This window comes from Molossus molossus, unplaced genomic scaffold, assembly GCF_014108415.1.
Source record: "Molossus molossus isolate mMolMol1 unplaced genomic scaffold, mMolMol1.p scaffold_m16_p_9, whole genome shotgun sequence".
NCBI classification, from domain to species: Eukaryota; Metazoa; Chordata; class Mammalia; order Chiroptera; family Molossidae; genus Molossus; species Molossus molossus.
The window spans coordinates 59460828-59477729 of record NW_023425403.1 but is presented as its reverse complement, the minus strand read 5'-3'; the positions used below and the strand labels follow the sequence as shown (position 1 = coordinate 59477729).

The following is a 16902-nucleotide window of genomic DNA, read 5'->3' as shown; positions in this document are numbered from 1 at the left end:
GATTCTGACATTTCAGAGTGAGAACCAGAGACACACAGAACAAGGAGGAAAGGGAAGGGAATGAAGAGAGTTGTGTAATTGTACACTGTCAACTGCTTTGTCTCATGATAGCCTCAGGGAGAGTGTACAGCCCTTAGCAACTCCCTCATTTTCCTTCAGGCTGTTTTCTCTCTGTTCAGATTGAGCAAACCCCATCGATGGGTCCTCAAGTTCACTGGTTCTATCTTCTGTCATCTCCTCTCTACTTTTGAGCCCATCCACTGAGTTTTTTTGGTTTTTTAGCCTTACCTGAGGATATGTTTTTACTGATTTTAGAGGGAGAGGAAGGGAGGGGAGAGGGACAGAGGGGGTAGGAGAGAGAGGGAGAGGAAGTGGGGAAGAGAAACATCAATGCAAGAGAAAAACATCAATTAGTTGTCTTCCATACACACCCCCACAGGGAACTGAACCTACAACCTTTTGGTATACAGGACGACGTGCCAACCTAGGCACCTGGCAAGGGCCCACCCATTGAGTTTTATTTCAGTTATTCTATTTTTCAATTCTATAATTTATATTTGTTTCTTTTTTTATAAGTCCTATTTCTGTTGAGATGTCCTACATTTTCATTTGTTTTGAGATCATTTGTAATTGCTTTCTGAAGTCTCCTTAAAAACCTTTGTCAGGTAATTACAACATCATTCACTAGAAGGAGAAATGGTTGCTAAAGATCACCTCAGTGACGACATCTAGAAAAGCAATCATCTAGAAAAGGAGGTTCCTGTGACCAGGCTTGGGGGAAGGGGGTGTCAAAAACTGTCATTGTTTTCTCCATGTTCAGTAGTAAAATGAATTCTTAATTGGCTACTGAATTGAAAAGCATAAATCGGAATGAAATCAAGGTGCTTGTCCTGTGTTGGTAGAAGGCTGGAGTGAGCTGCATGGACTCCTCCAGACCTTCAGGGAACAAGCTGTCCCCAGTTTAAGGGCCACAGACCCCCCCCCCAAAAAAAAACCCCTTAGAAGCAGCATTAGATTGTATCCTACAGCTCAGCTGAATTCCATTGCGAAAGAGCAGCAGCTGCCTGGTTATGTTTTGATACGGCATTCCACACCCTTCCCAGAGGCAACTCCCTAACCCCACAACCCAACATGGGTGAGTTACTTCTCCCTTAAAAGACTGTGCTAAACCCTTACCTAGAAGTGTCTCCATATCTCTGGGTAGCTTTTAGTGACTTCTTGTCTTAGCCCTAGTTCTCCCAATCCTGATTTCAATATTTCAAGGATCTGTCCTTAAGCACTTCAATTTAAGTAATACATTCATTGAATCTCATACACACCTCCTGAGCTGATTTTTTTTTTTTTTTTTTTTTAAGAATCACTTTTTTTTTTTTTTTGTACAGATAGAGTGGGAGGGAGAGAGAGGAAGGGAGGGAGAGAGAGAAACATCGACGTGAAGGGACACATCGAGTGGCTGCCACCCGCACGACCAACCAGGGCCAGGGACAAACTGCAACCGAAGCACGTGCCCTTAGCGGGAACCGAACCCGGGTCTCTCCGGACCGCAGGCTGACACTCTAACCGCTGAGCCAAACTGGCCAGGGCCTGAGCTGATCTCTTAATGAAGATGTTTCTCTTATGCTTTACACAAGAATTTTCTAGATGCACAGAAACAGGTGAGAAATCCCATTTTTCAAGTATATTCTGAGTACCCTTCCAACCAAGGCAGGATTTCTTCCCAACCTCTCTACCACCACCACATTTAATGCTCCAGAAGTCCACAGGGCGGCACCATGGGGTCTGCTGTCTTGAACTAAAAGGCACTAGTTAGGCAACTGCTCAAGCATGAGGGGTGACCCAGCTAGGCAAGCAGCCAGTGCTCACCTGTGGGAAAGGCCCCAGCTGATCACACCTCAGTTTCCTGTATTCTTAAAGGGCCATGCGTGCAATCTGACTCGTGCAGTGGGCTGTCTTTGGTTCTTAGATGTGGTCTCCTGGACAGCAGCATCAGCAGGACCTAAGAACTTGTTACAAATACAAATTCTCAACCCCCACCCAGACCTACAGAATCAGGAAGTCTGGGGTGGGCCCAGCAGTCTGTATTTCCACAAGCCACCAGGTGACTGACACACACATAAATATAAGACCCACCTAATCAACCTAAAATCAAAGGTATAAAATGATGGAAAGCCCATCGTTACTTGAAAACAACTTGAAATGCATATACTACTAATTCTGATATCAGTAATATGACTAATATTTTTATATATAATGGACAAAAATTATGTTGGGCAGCTATGCCACATCCAGCTACAAGAGAAGGAAAACCAACCAACCCAGAAATGTTCAGTCTGCAAGCTCCTCAAGGAGTGTGTCTCACGCTTCCTTCCCTCACCTTCCCTACCCCTGCTCCCAATCACACTCTCCCCACTCTCCTCTAAAGGAAAAAGGATCAAGGAGAAAACAATAACTGGTGAGCTAGCTTCTCCTACAGATGGAGACAGAACTGAATAGTACATTTGTATTGCTTTTAATTGGAAAAATAATATCCAAAACTAAACATTGCTTACATTCATGGTGGTTATTTAGGAACACTATTTCTAATGAACACTTGATTTACTCTTACCTCCCTTCACTTATCACGACATGTAACAAATCGTTAGCATTTTCTAAATGAGAAAGAGAAAGCCAGTCCCAGAAGACGCACATGTACATTCATAAAATTATAACACAAATAGTCCTCAACTTTTTAGAACTTTCTAAAAAGCATACATTTACATCCTGATAATGCCTTATCCTACAACAGATCTGGACTTTCAAATATCAAATGCAAAATAGAGATGCAGCAAAGAGCGGTTAATTGTCAGCTGTGTCACCAACTTTACCTCAAAAGCCGTTTATTAGACTGACGACTCTCAGAGGGAAGGGGAGATGGAGGTCAGGAAGAGATTAACCAAAGAACTTACATGCATATATGCATAACCCATGGACACAGACAATAGTGCAGTGAAGGCCTGGGGGAGGGGGGTCAATGGGGGAAAATGTGTGTGTGTCGGGGGGCGGGGGGTTACATCTGTAATACTTTCAACAATGAAGATAATTTTTTTTAATTTTATAAAAAGTTGTTTATTGTAGCCCTGCCAGTGTGGCTCAGTGGAATGAGCATTGTCCCATGGGCTAAGAGGTATTCCCAGTCAGGGCATATGCCCAGGTTGTGGGCTTGATCCCTAGTAGGGGGAGTGCAGGAGGCAGTCTGGATGTTTCTCACATCCATGTTTCTCTCTCTCTCTTTCTTACTCTCTCTCTAAAGAATCAATAATATATATATATTTATATATATATATATATATATATTTTAAAAAGCCGTTTATTGTAAAATGAATCAAAGTAGGAAGATTAAACACCTGACATTAATTCAAGATAAGATAGAAATCGCAGAAGTGCTCAGAATGACGACTGTTTAGTCTCAACACAACACTCACTGGATTTAAACAAATATGTTAAAACATATAGGAAATGAAAGAAAAAAATGCCATAGATATATTTCCCTGAAGCTACTGAAATAAATACAGTTTAGCTCCTGTATCCCTTATCAAGGAAAAACAGCTAAAGATCAACTTCCTCTTAACAGAAGTTTCAAGAGTTGATAAGCATCATAATGTCCGGCTCAGTCCCCTGCAAAATCACTATAAATCCATACCCCCACAAACAACAGGTTCTCAATGGGCTCCCAGCCATCCAACTACTCTCGATGAATCAACCCACTCACACTCCATATTCTATTTCCAACATTTTCTGCTCCCCTCAAACCTGTGTCCAAGTGCCCCCGTTTTAACAAACCTCCCTCCCCATCTCTCCTCTTTCTGTCCTGAATCCACACTCACCCTAACTTCAAACTCACCCTCATTACTTCACACAGGTACCCTTGCTAAAGTCACTTATGACTGGGGAGACCACTCAAGCAGGCTTGCTCAGGACAGTCCAGTGCATTCCTGTTGCCCTAGAACAATGAATAACAGTGGCCTCTTTCCTTCCAAGCACATTGCCAAAACTTTTTTGGTTTTTTGAAGCACACTGTCTTGGCCATTGTCTTCCACTGGTCACCATCCTCTCTTCTGACTTAACTGCCCTTCAACCACCATCCTTAGCCTCTTCAGGCTCCTCAGCACTGCCTGGCCATCAATTTCCAAGTTCCTCAAGGCCTTCTCACACTCTCACTCTATAATTCCCCCATAAGAAATCTCATCACTCCTACACTTCATTTCAAATCTCTGTAGTGTGGCTCCTAAATTCATATTTCAGGTAGGTGTCCGCTCTGAGCACCAATTCAACACACTCCACACTAAATCCATTCATGATCTTCTTGTACCAAACCTAGTCCCACCCTCCCCACCCACACCTGGCCCATATCTGTCTCTCCAGGAGCCCTTGCGGCCTAATTACAGCCTGCTCACATCAGAGCTCAGCTCAAGTGCCACTTCTAGAGGAGAGCATTCCCTAAAGCATCCCCTGCCCCAATCTGCCAAATGTAAACCAGGTTCCTCTGCTTCACACTTTTAGAAATCTGTTCCTTGCCTTCAGAGTACATATCTCAATTTGTAAAACAGTAAGTTCATATAATTACTTTAATGTTATTCTCCCCTACTAAGAGAGTATGCAAGTTTATTTTTGGTAATCATTACATCTCTAGTGTCTAGCATAATTCTTAAAACATGGTAGATACCCAATAAAAATGTGATGAAAAAAATAAATAAATAAATGAGTTCTCTGGCAATAAATCTAAGTATAATATTTACCTTTGTGCATTAAAATTCTATACATGTTTTCTGGATTGAATAAAAGTAGGGTACTGGCAGTAAAATGAATTAAAGCTCCATCACACATAACAAAAAATTATAGCCCTGGCCAGTTTGGCTCAGCAGTTGGAGCATCGCCTGTGGACCAGAGAGTCCCGGGTTCGGTTCCCACTAGGGGCACGTACAAAAAAAAAAATTATACCCAGTGTGAATACTGTCATATAATACATACTGAGATACAACTGACATACAATAAAAGTCCTTGTATATAAAGTATACAATTTGATAAGTTTTGACATGTTGTACACTTTTGAAACCACCACCAGAATCATGATAATAAACACACCTATTACCCCAAAGGTCTCCTTGTGCCCCTGCATGTCCCTAAGCAAGCACTGATCTACTTTCTATCACTACAGATTACGCTGCATTTTCTAGAATTTTATATAAGTGGAATCAAATAGTATGTACTTTTTTATCTAGCTTCTTTTATTCTACATAATTTTCCTCCATTCCCTTTTGTGTTGAGTAGTAGTCCATGGATATGTCATACTCCATTTATCCCTTACCAGTTGAAAAACATCTGGGTTGTGTCCAGTTTGTGGCTATTAAAACAAAGTTGCTATGAACATTTGTGTATAAGACTTGGTTACAAACATGTCATCTCCATTTCCTTGGGTAAATACATAGAAATGGAATGGCTAAATGTATGTTTAATATTTAAGAAACTAAAAAACTGGTTTCTAAAGCAGTTGTATAATGTCATGTTCCCATCAGCAGTTCCTCTATATCCTTGCCAACACTTGGTATGATTAGCCTTTTACATTTTAGCTGTTCTAATGTGTGTGGAGTGGTATGTCATTGTGGTTTTAATTTATATTTCCCTAATGACCAATAATGTTGAACATCCTTTAATGACAGTGTATATCTTCTTTGGTGAAGTGTCTGCTCAAACCATTTGTCCAGTTTTTAAACTGGGTTGTTTGTTTCCTTATTATTGGGTCTTGAGGGTTTGTTGTTTTGTTAATCCTCATCTGAGGACACTTTTTCATTTTTTGTTCAGATACAGTGGGAGGGAGAAAGAGGAAGAGAGAGAGAGAGAAACATCGATGTGAAAGGGACACATTGAGTCGTTGCCAGCCACACGACCCAACCAGGGCCGGGGACAAACTGCAATCAAGATACGTGCCCTTAGCGGGAACCGAAACCGGGTCTCTCAGGACCGCAGGCCAACGCTCCAACCGCTGAGCCAAACTGGTCAGGGCTTGAGAGTTTCTTATATATTCCTTAATTATTTGGCAGAATTTACCAGTGAGGCCATTTAACCTGGAACTTTCTTTATAAGAAGATTTTTAACTACAAGTTTAAATTCTATAATAGATATAGGGCTATTAAGGTTATCCATTTCTTCTTGAATGAGCTTTGGTAGTCTGTCTCTTCCATGGAAATTATACATTTCATCTAAATTGTAAAATTTATTGCCATAAAAATATTCATAGTATCCAATTACTATCCTTTTATATGTGAATTGTGTCTTCTCTCCTTTTTTCCTGATGAGTCTAAGAACATTGTCGATTTTATTGTTTTTTTCTCAAAGAACCAGCTTTTGGTTTTGTTGATTTTCTCTAGTAATTTTCTGTCTTCTATTTCACTGATGCCTATTCTGTCAAGTATTATTCTCTTTTGCCTATTACTTACTTTGGGTTTAATTTGCCCTTACTTTTCTAGCTTCTTAAGGTGGGAGCTCCATTACAGACAACAGAAGACTTAATTACGTTCAGGGTGAGCACTCTTGTACTTCCAGAATATTGTTTTAACAATTCATAAAACAGTATGCTTAAGACTCACACCAAAAAAAAAAAAAAAAATGATTGTTGTTATTTATCTAAAGAGCCAACCTTGGATTGCTGAAACAGCAGTTACTCAGATTCAATCTAGGTCAGTGCACTTTGTTGGACGTACAATAAATGAACTCTTACTCTTCTCCATTTGTCATCGGCTGACCAAGTCTACAAGATACTCAATCCCAGTCTCGTCACTTAAAAGTATGGCTTCCGTGGTAGTTTCTAGTTTAACCTTTGCCACAAGTCTGTCAAGAATCTGACCACATTCTATTTATAGAGCTTGTTTACAAAAGAAACAAAAACGCACTAACAAACAGGAGAACTATGGCCAGATTATGTCATATCTCCACAAGAAGAAATCTGTTACCAGCACCAACGTTTTATGCAAGTCTCTCTACAAACACAGGTCTTGAACAAGGCCATTTCTTCAGCACCACATAAAGAGCACAATGAGGTTACTCAAGGAGTCAAGACCTAGGGTTAAAATAACACTCCATATCTTCTGATGGTCTCTTCCGCCTCCTGGAAAGCCAACAACAGAGGTGAAGAGAGCAGGATGATTCCTCTGAAACTCTGAATTTTCCGTCAAAAGCACTGTAACATTCTTCCTTAAAGTGAATGACAAAGTCATAATCTTTTGGCATGTGTTCAGAAAACAACAGGCTTTTTCAGAAAATCTGCATTCCTGACAAAAAGACTTCTGAATAAATTTGCTCCCTGCAGTTGGATACTTAAAAGTCTCTTATGAACTTGAACTATTTTAAGGACAGGAAATAGGTGGGAAAGCATCTTCTTGGCACAGGCTCTTAGTAGTGAGACACTCAGAATTGAGGAAGAAAGGCCACCCCGGGTCAGGGTATTTATAAATAATCCCAAACTTGACCATTTTACAGAAGGCGTTACTAACACAAGTCATACTGCCAGCACAAGGCTTCACTGCAAGAAACTATGCAAATTCAAAGCAAACTTGAAACTGTGGATTCCTGTTCTAGACTAAAGCAATTTAATATAAACCAGAAGAGGCTTAAGTTACTTTTATATACCCTTTTGGGAGTTCTGAATCACATACAGCTTCTTTGGAGAAAAGACAGGAATATTATGAGCCCCCTTTTAAAAAGCTGCTCCAAGTATAATGATAACAGTTATGCACAAAATTCCACTTCCACTCTCCATCCTTGTACCCATTATCTATTGCCACAATAAGGCTGAGAAACAAACAGCCACAAAATCTCAGTGGCAGGCTGTAGTAAGTGTCTGTTTTTGTTCGTGAGGGTGTCTGGGCAGTCCTGGTCTCTACTGGGCTTGCTCACGTGGCAATGGTCAACTCTGGTTCAGGGGGCAGCTCTGCTGCTCTTGGCTGGCTCTCTCCAGTGTTTAGGGGTGGTGGGCTTAGGTGGGCACAAGAGGCCTCAGCAGGGACATCTGAGCTCTCTGCCATGTGGTCTCGCATCCCTCAATATCTAGGCCCCAGACTTGTCCTCAGGATGGAGGCAGAGTCTGAGAGAGTTGGAAAAGACTTAGGGCCTCTAGAGCTCTGGGCTAGGAACAAGCACCTGTCACTCCTGCCACATTCCACTGGCCAGTTCAGATTCAAGAAGTGAGAAAACAGGCTCCACCTCAGGATGAGATGAGCTGCAATGTCACTCTACAAGGAGCATGGCTGCAGGGAGGGGTGGCCAATTCAGGCAACTTCTATAATCTACCACAACCCTCCTTTAATTTGCTTTGTGCTCTAGGAGGCTCACCTCTCTGCATCACTGCCCCAGGGCCCACTCCAAGTACAGTCCTGGAGACACCATTTATTTAGACTACAGTGTGAATAACTCTCCCTAAACTGTGCACAACTTATACAACCATACACAACTGCCCTCAGTTAGCCAATCTGTAAAATTACAAGTTTGAGCTAGATGACCTCTTGAGGATTCCTTCACACTGAGAATTTACAAATGCTTTACACTTAAGACCCTATGGTTTCTCTTATGACCTACATGAAAAGTTGGTACAGAAAAAGTGCACATGTGCACATGTGCTTCTGTGTGTATAATACACTAGCAGCATGCACGTAATATGAACCCAATAAATATGTGTTTCTGTGCATATGTGTACACTAGCATGCACACCACAGGAATCCAATAAATACATTAATTAGATTTAAATAATTTAAACAAATGTGTTGGAAACTTATCTTCACACATCCCATGTATACACCCTTACCCTTTTTCCCTGGCCTTTACACTGCAGCAGACACAGCACTAACCTACAAAAACAAGGCTGAGAACTACCAGTCTGATTTGTAAGACTAAAATTTCAGAGCTAAAGTTAGAAACACAAAAACATCGGGAAATAAATTCTCCTAACCTAACTTGGTAGAACTGACAGAGGGAAAAAGTCAGAAGTCATACACAGGACACAGGGCCAGCCCCGACGCCCTCTCTCTGCAGACACAGAGCAGGCTGTCCAGGCCCTCACTGCCCATCTGTGACTCCTGGCCCTTCTCAAGCATGAAACTCTATAAACGTGAAACCTGAGCCCCCCAGCCTGGCCCTCTGGCCTCTCTTAGCCAGCAGCTGTGTACACTCAGCAGCTGCCCAGGGACCTGGTGCTAACCAGAGGGCCCTGGAAGCCAAATTCAGTGGTCCCACCAACTCAGACAATGGTGGTCTGTCAGGGTGGGAAGGAAGGGTCACTGGCACCGTTGAGTTGCAGGAATCTGCCCTGCTGTTAGAACAAAGAAGCATTCCTGGGCTTTGGTGGCCTTGAGGTTCAAATCTTGGCTTAGAGCTTTCCTGGACATGGCAGGGAAAGTTTTGTGTCAATCTGTAAAATAATAGTAACTATCATGTACTGAGGACCTACTTCACCCTGCACTGCACAAAATCCCTCACATCTAATCATCTACCTTTCCCTCCAAGCATGTATTGTTAATCTTGTTTTTAGGAGAAAGAAATCAAGACTCAGAGAAGTTAGGCAGGTTGCCCAAGATCACACAGTAAATAGATGACTCTAGAGCACATATAGGGAGCACACACTGGCTCCAAGAGGGACCTGTAGGTCTTGGGAACCACTGAACCTCCCAGCCCCTGATGCTGCCCATGGCAGAGTTGAGTCCCAGAGGGATGGTGTGTCTTTGCTGCCTTTCGCTGACAGTGACAGAGGCAAGGGCAACTCCAGCTCTCACGTGACTCCAATCCAAAAGGCTAGAGATGCCCCCACCAAACAAGAACTACATCTCTTCCCACCACCCCTCCTGTGGCCCCTAGTCCCCTCCAACTGTTATTTTTTACAGTGAGGAGTTTCTTCTGAAGGGAGAAGAAATTCATTAAATGTATACATATACAGTACTTTCATTTTAAAAGTTTATTATATACAACTTTTATATAATAAACTATTATATACATATACATGTGTGAATTTATATATTATATCATATATTACATTACATTGTTTTAAATCTTGATATAGATGGACACCCAATAAATGCAGTCAGATGGCCCTTGCCCTGGCCGGTGTGGTTCAGTGGTTAGAGCATCAGCCCTCAAACTGAAGGGTCTCAATGTTTCTCTCTCTCCCTCTCCTCTCCTTCCACTCTCTCTATGTCAGCGGTTCTCAACCTGGGGTCAAATGACCCTTTCACAGGGGTCGCCTAAGACCATCGGAAAACACACATTTCCGATGGTCTTAGGAACTGAGACACCGCTCCTCTATCCGTCTCCAGGCGGGTCCGCCCACATGCAGACGCGCCCACATACAACATGAGGAACTGTATTAAAGGGTCGCGGCATTAGGAAGGTTGAGAACCACTGCTTTATGTGGAAAAAGTATCTTTGGATGAGGATTAACAAAACAAACAAACAAAAAAGCGTCAGATGGTCCCAGAGCCACAGTGAAGGTTATCAGATGCCAGAGCTAGAGTTTAACTGAAGTCCTGGGGGTCTCCTTCATGGAATGAATAAGGCAGCTCAAAGTGAGCTTTCCTGAGGCCATACCCCAAAGACAGTACTCCCTAGAGCTATGTGTCCTCTTCCCAGTTGTCTCTGAGTTCCTGTCCAGCCAGGAAAGAGCACTGTTCCTACCCACAGTTGCCTACGGGAACCTCCTGAGAGTCCCTACTGTGTCCCCTTTCCCCTTGGGAGCCCTGCTGACAGGCAGTCTATGCTGCACGACCCAGCCCTGGACTCTGTTCTGTCCACTGTGGTCTCTCACATTGTCTGTCTGATTTTCTGACCTACCTTGTAATTCCTGAAGGCGTAACTACCTATCTTCCCCTGATTTAGCGCAGGTCAGACAGCCAGCAGATGCTCAGCTAGCGGCACTATTGTCATTGCTATGGGGCTCTGGCAGCAGACTGACCTGAATTGGAATGTTCTGCTTCCATCTGCTTCCTGGGTGACCTGGGCACAGCAAACTGCTGGGCCTCAGTGTTTTCATCTGTGAAATAGGGGTGATATAAGCTGGCACTGGATCAGCAGTTTAGCACGGTGCCTACAACTGAGGCCCCACATTTTTTCTTTAAAAGAGATCTATATAAAGATGAGGTAGGCATTGCCTAAAGAAATGAAAGGAGAAGGCCATTACAGGTGTTATTTCTATTAATAGAATGAGGTCCTGAGATAGCACAAACACTGAATTCCTCCAGAGAATTCACAAAGGCAGCTGCCCCTGAGGAAGGCCATCTTGTGGTCCTTTCCCCTGGCATTCTCCAAACCCAAGTCAGGGAGGTGGGGTGGGGGTGGGGTGTGTGTGATGCCAACAGAAACACCACAGCAAGTCTGGCGTGGCGCTCAGGAAATCACTTTAGGTGTTCTCAATTAAACTGAATCTAGGTTTGTTTGCTTTGTGTTGAATGAGCCAGCAAATGCAGTTACAGCTGCCCTCTTCTCTGGGCCTAAAACCCAGAACAGGAATCACCCTGGTGCCGGGTTGAGACAGTACTTTAAAGTCACGTGCTTTCAAAAGAAGATGTTTACTATTACAAAGTTAACTATCTGAAACTTTGAGTAGTTTCATTAGAAGAAACTTAATATAACCAATAATTCAGTTTGCAAGGTTTAAAGAAGTCTCTGTAAAAACACAGTAGGACATAACATGTTTTATAACTAGAATTTTCTCTCTCAGTGCTGTACCAGCCAATCAGCAAGTATTTATGAAAGCTACAGGGCATCGGCCTTCCAAATCAAAGCGAGACTCTCACCACCACATCACGCTGCCATCACTGACCACATCCTAAGGGCAAAGGGGCCTAGGAAAAGGTCAATTTCCCACAGTGGGCACTTAGAACTCCTGTCCAGCAGCTACTGGGACTTCACGTCACTTCCCACCTCCATCCCCAACCAACCCCAGAATCCTAAGACTGACCAGAAAGAGAGTCACGTACCAATTAGGAAACAGTGTTGCCCTGGCCTGTTTGGCTCAGTGGTTAGAGCGTCAGCCTGCGGTCCAGAGAGACCGGATTTGGTTCCCGCTAAGGGCACGTACCTCAGTTGCAGTTTGTCCCCGGCCCTGGTTGGTCGTGTGGGTGGCAACCACTCGATGTGTCCCTTTCATGTCGATGTTTTTCTCTCTCTCTCTCTTCCTCTCTCTCCCTCCCGCTCTACCTGAACACAAAATGGAAAAGTGTCCTCGGGTGAGGATTTAAAACAAAAGAGGAAACAGTGTTGTCTTTTTCATATGCTGTATTACAATTCATTGGTTTTCTTTGCTGTGGAAGATCACCTAGGGCTGCCAGATAACAGTTTAGGGAAATACAAATCATATTCTAATCCATGTGTCAAAAAAAAAAAATCATCAGAACCTGGACAGCTCAAATGCAGTCTCCTTGGACTTTTAAATTCTTCTGCTCTTTTCATCTACACCTGACTTTATGACTTTTGATTTCCTTGTTTCATATGGTTCTTATTCTTATATTTATGTTTACTCCTGTAACAAAACCCCCAAAAACCAGTTGTTTAGTTTTTTTGCTCCCGTAGCACCTGGCACCTGCAGGTAGCCAAGTACTTAACAAATGGATTTGGTTCAAATTTATTATGCGACCTGTTATAGGATGAATTGTGTCCCCAAAAAAGATATGTTGGAATCCTAAGCCCCCAATACTTCAGAACGTGATCTTATTTGGAAACAAGGTCATTGCAGATGTAATTAGGATGAGGTCATACTGGGGTAGGGTAGTCCTATTCCAATGACTAATGTCCTTATGAAAAGTGGAGGTGTGAACACGCAGAAGAGACCACAGGGGAACACTATGGGCAGACTGGAGCTGTGCGGCCACAAACCAAGGGACCACGAGAAGCCTTGGCGAGGCCTAGACAGTTCCCACTTAGCGCCTGCAGAGGGAGTGCAGCCCTGCCCACACCTTGATCTGGGGCATCTGTCTCCAGGACTGTAAATTCTCTTGTTTAAGCCTCCTGGTCTGTGGTACTTTGTTACAGCAGCCCCAGGACAGTAATACACAGCTCAACAGATTAAACCAGTTTAAATGTATGCACGCCTGCTCACCCAGGACATATAGCAAGACCAGAAAGGTAGCATCTGACTTTCAATCATATTCCACAAATATTAATTGATGGAGTGTCTCCAGTGCAGCACTTTATGGATTACTGTGTGTTCTGAGCAGAGAGAGAAAGAACCAGGTCCCTTGAGCTTTTTATGGTCAATCAAGCAACTTCATCTGCTGATTGACAGGAAAAATTAAAGCAGCATTTCATGATTTTTACTATTTTAGAGTGTTTTATTGATCTTATATTAATGTTCCACCTTCTAAAACTTCTCTATCTTGATTGTATCCCCTGAGACTAAATAGTCTAGGGATGTTTAAAGTGTTAACTAGTGAGCTCAATGCTAATAGGGCTCACTGGATTCTGTGGCCTTTGTGTGGTTCTCATCATAGGAGGAATGAAGGAAGCAAATAGTGTGGGTAGGTCAGCAAAGCATCCTGGCCATTACTGAGAAAATCAAAGTGTAAGATCCTCATATAGGAGAAGCTGGGATACCTTATAATGCCCATTTTCCTCCCCTAAGGCAGAGGACGTATCATCAGCCATTATGAAAGGTGTCTCTTCTCTGAACTGCTCTCGTCAAATTTATAATCCCCCCTTTTCCCTGTCAAACCTTCCACCTTAAAGAAAAGGAGAACTGCATAAAGGAAAACCTGAACAAAAACTTTTTTAAAGTGAGCAGAACAATCTGAACCAAACAAATGTCCTCTCAGTTCTCCACCCTTTTACTGGCTCTAAAAAGAGAATAAATGGGCATAATGCAAGATATATATTTGGGTGTGTTTTCCTAATAAAAGGCACATGGAAAATCTATGCCACCCCAAAACTTTTCTTAATTATGCAGTATCTCCAGGTCTAATGGTTCAAAGTTTTAAATGATGAATTTGCAAATGTTAAGTTGCAGGCTGCTTACACCCTATTAAGCAGTTGTCAGTGAGTTCATGTGGCAAACAAGGGTCAAGTTAAGAGCCTTTCGATTCCATAAGAATATTCAGTTCAGTTTCCAAATGTCCTTTTTTAAGGGAAAAAAATGTCCTCAGACTAACATTCCCACATTCCAGCGAAAGCTGTTCAGCACGTGTGCTTTGTGGCATATATTATTTGGCGTGCCTGAAAACTCAAATAAATAACTCTTCTTAGAAAATGGAAAAGACTCATGAAACTTCTGAAACCCAAGGTTTTCAGAGGCAGAGAATAGCTAATGTTTTACCCCAAAACATACCTTTGAACCACAAAAAATCAGAAGGTCTGTCCATAATTGGCTACTTTGCTGTTAAACTTTCACTGTGATAGTGTCAGTCTAAAACAAGCCAATTGGAGCATAGGGGGAATAAAAGGATAGCTTCAATATAAGAAATGTCCAAATGACCATAGTTTTAGAATATGTTGGGTTGTTTCAATTTGACTTCAGCAAGCTAAACATTTTATTCATTCCTCTCTTTGTTAGAGATGAAAGCCATGCTACAGTATTCTAAGAAAATCTTTTTAGAATTTAAAAGAAAATAATTATTGAAGTCTCAATCATCATTAATGCAGTTAATGTGTCAAATAACATGCATTGATAGCGATATGTTTTTATCTAGACAGCATATAAAGTTTTTTAAGCTTCACTCTTAGAAATATAACAGTATCTCATATAAGCCTATTTTGGTATACTTAGCATGCATGCACTTCCAAATCTTTTCAACATCTGTCTTTTATTACCAGAGGTTCTGATATCCAGATGACGACAAAATATTTTGAGTGCCTTGAAAGTTAGATCCTGCTCCTTATTCCTGTCTTAAATCATAATTTTACTGTGCCATCAGGTTCATTTACAAGCAACATTTTTCTTTACTGGACAGGCAGGCTGATATTCACTCTAAAATGCAGATTCTGTTTTTATAAATACGTTCCAAGCAAGAAAAATACCTAAAACTTATATATACACAAAAATTCAAATTAAATAAAATCTTTTCTGACCTTTCAAATGTAAAGCCATGACATGCACAAACTTATAAGAGTAAACATTTTACTTTTTAAAGTCACCTAATATTTTTATTAGCAAATTGTTATTGTGAGTTGGAGCCAATAACCCCATTTAAAAATTAAATAGTTTTTCCTAATCATGGTGTACTTCAATTTCTACATTTAACACCTTTTAAGTAATTGTTGATCTTAAGATTATGTACTGGCCAAAAAAAACTGGGTAAGATTGTAATGTTTTGGAAATATAAGGAACGCATCCGTTTTAAAAGCGCTTCTCTCCCCCTCACCCCTGCTTTCTCAGCTGTGGGAGAGGAAAGCAAACTTTAATCACTCACAGAGATGCGGGTCAAGGTTCACACTCCAGCCCCAGGGAAACCACCAGTCACGAAGAGGAGAAGCAGGGTTTGTAGGGCTAGGGATTCTGTTCAAAATCAGGTAGGAACCTGAAAATGAAATCTAGAATTTTAAGCCAGCCTTGAAGAATGCCAAGGCTTTTCCAACCCCGTATTTGCCATCCTCTGGGCTTGGAGACAGGAGAAATTCTTTCGGGGAGGAGGGGGGATAAATCATTTCACAACTAGCTCTCAGCTATTGATGAATGCATCTTTTAAAAATGCATAGCGATTGGTCAATTAAATAGAGGGCGAAACTCTCATACAATACCACCAACAAAAGCTGTTCAAACAAAGACTCTGAGAAAGCAGTGCGCGTTGCCGGAGCACGGTTTTCTGGTCGGGTCACGGAGAGGGGCGACTCTACCTTAGGGCGGAGCACAGCGCTCCCCTTTCCTCCGAGCCTCCCCGGAGTCGTTCCCCTAGAACGCGGCCCCGACCCCCTCCCCAGCTCACACCGCACACAATGGCGCCCCGAGCTCCCGCCACTGGATTCTCGCGCCGCCAGCGCGCCCCCCGAGAGGGCCGCGCTCCGGGTCCGCGCACAAAGGAGACGCGTGGGTTCCGCCGCGCCCCGCGCTCTCCCAGCCCCGCGCGGCCACCAGGTGCCAACGCGAGCGACCCTGTGCCCGCGCGTCTCTGCGCATCCCGGGCCGCCGCCCGGACAAGGCGGGGCGCGGGGCCTCCCACAGTCCCGGGCTCCCACCGCTGGGGCCTGTCCGGGGTGGGGGTGCGGGCCCGAGGACACTCACTTTCTCGATGGTCCCGGGCAGCAGACGCTCCAACAGCCTGCAGAGGACCACTCCATCCTTCAGAGACGCCTGCAGGAAGCCCTCCGGATCCGAGATGGTTTTCTTGGGCGACTCCAGCACCCCCAAGGTAATGAGCCACGTAACGGTCTGCTCGGCGGAATTCATAGCGGCGGCGCGCCCGGCCTCCCCGCGCCGCGAGCGGGTCTCCGCGCCGTTCACCTCGGAGCGGCCGCGGCCCGGCGGGTTGCGCTCACCGCCCCCTCCTCCTGCTCGCCCATGGAGAGGCCGACGACGGCGATTGGCTCGGGCGGCGCCGCGGTCCGGCCGGCTTGCGCTCCCTCGCGTGCGTCCTGGCCGACTGTCAAGTGCCTTTTCATTACATGCACATGAACCTGCGGCGGCCGCCCGGCGCCGCCCCCGCCGCCGCCTCCTCGCTCCCAGCCACTGCTGTCGATGACATCACTGCGAGGAGAAGAAAAGACGCCGCGCCGGAGCGGCCCCGTGCCTGGCCCCCCGGCCGCACACGCACTCCACGCTCGGGCCCCGCCGCCGTGCTCCCTCCACCCCCGAGCCGGGCGGTGCGCGCGCGTCCGCACCTGCGCGCCCGGCGGTGGGCCCCCGCCCCAAGGGCCCGGTGACCTCCAGGAGGCCACAGCCTGCCAGCCGGAGAGGGCTCGCCA

General features: G+C 44.0%; 1 protein-coding gene across 3 annotated transcripts in view; it reads right to left on the bottom strand.

The window, feature by feature from the left end:
* The window catches only part of ARHGEF7 (Rho guanine nucleotide exchange factor 7), a 142359-nt gene extending 125747 nt beyond the window's left edge, over nucleotides 1-16612 (bottom strand). For 2 of the 3 annotated variants that reach the window (XM_036250363.1, XM_036250364.1), the window contains exon 1: nucleotides 16223-16612. In XM_036250363.1, coding sequence (XP_036106256.1) covers nucleotides 16223-16387 — 165 coding nt within the window. In that variant the 5' untranslated portion in view covers nucleotides 16388-16612. The remainder of the gene's footprint in view (nucleotides 1-16222) is intronic. The other variant, XM_036250365.1, reaches the window with a different exon arrangement.
* Nucleotides 16613-16902: the final 290 nt, after the last annotated feature.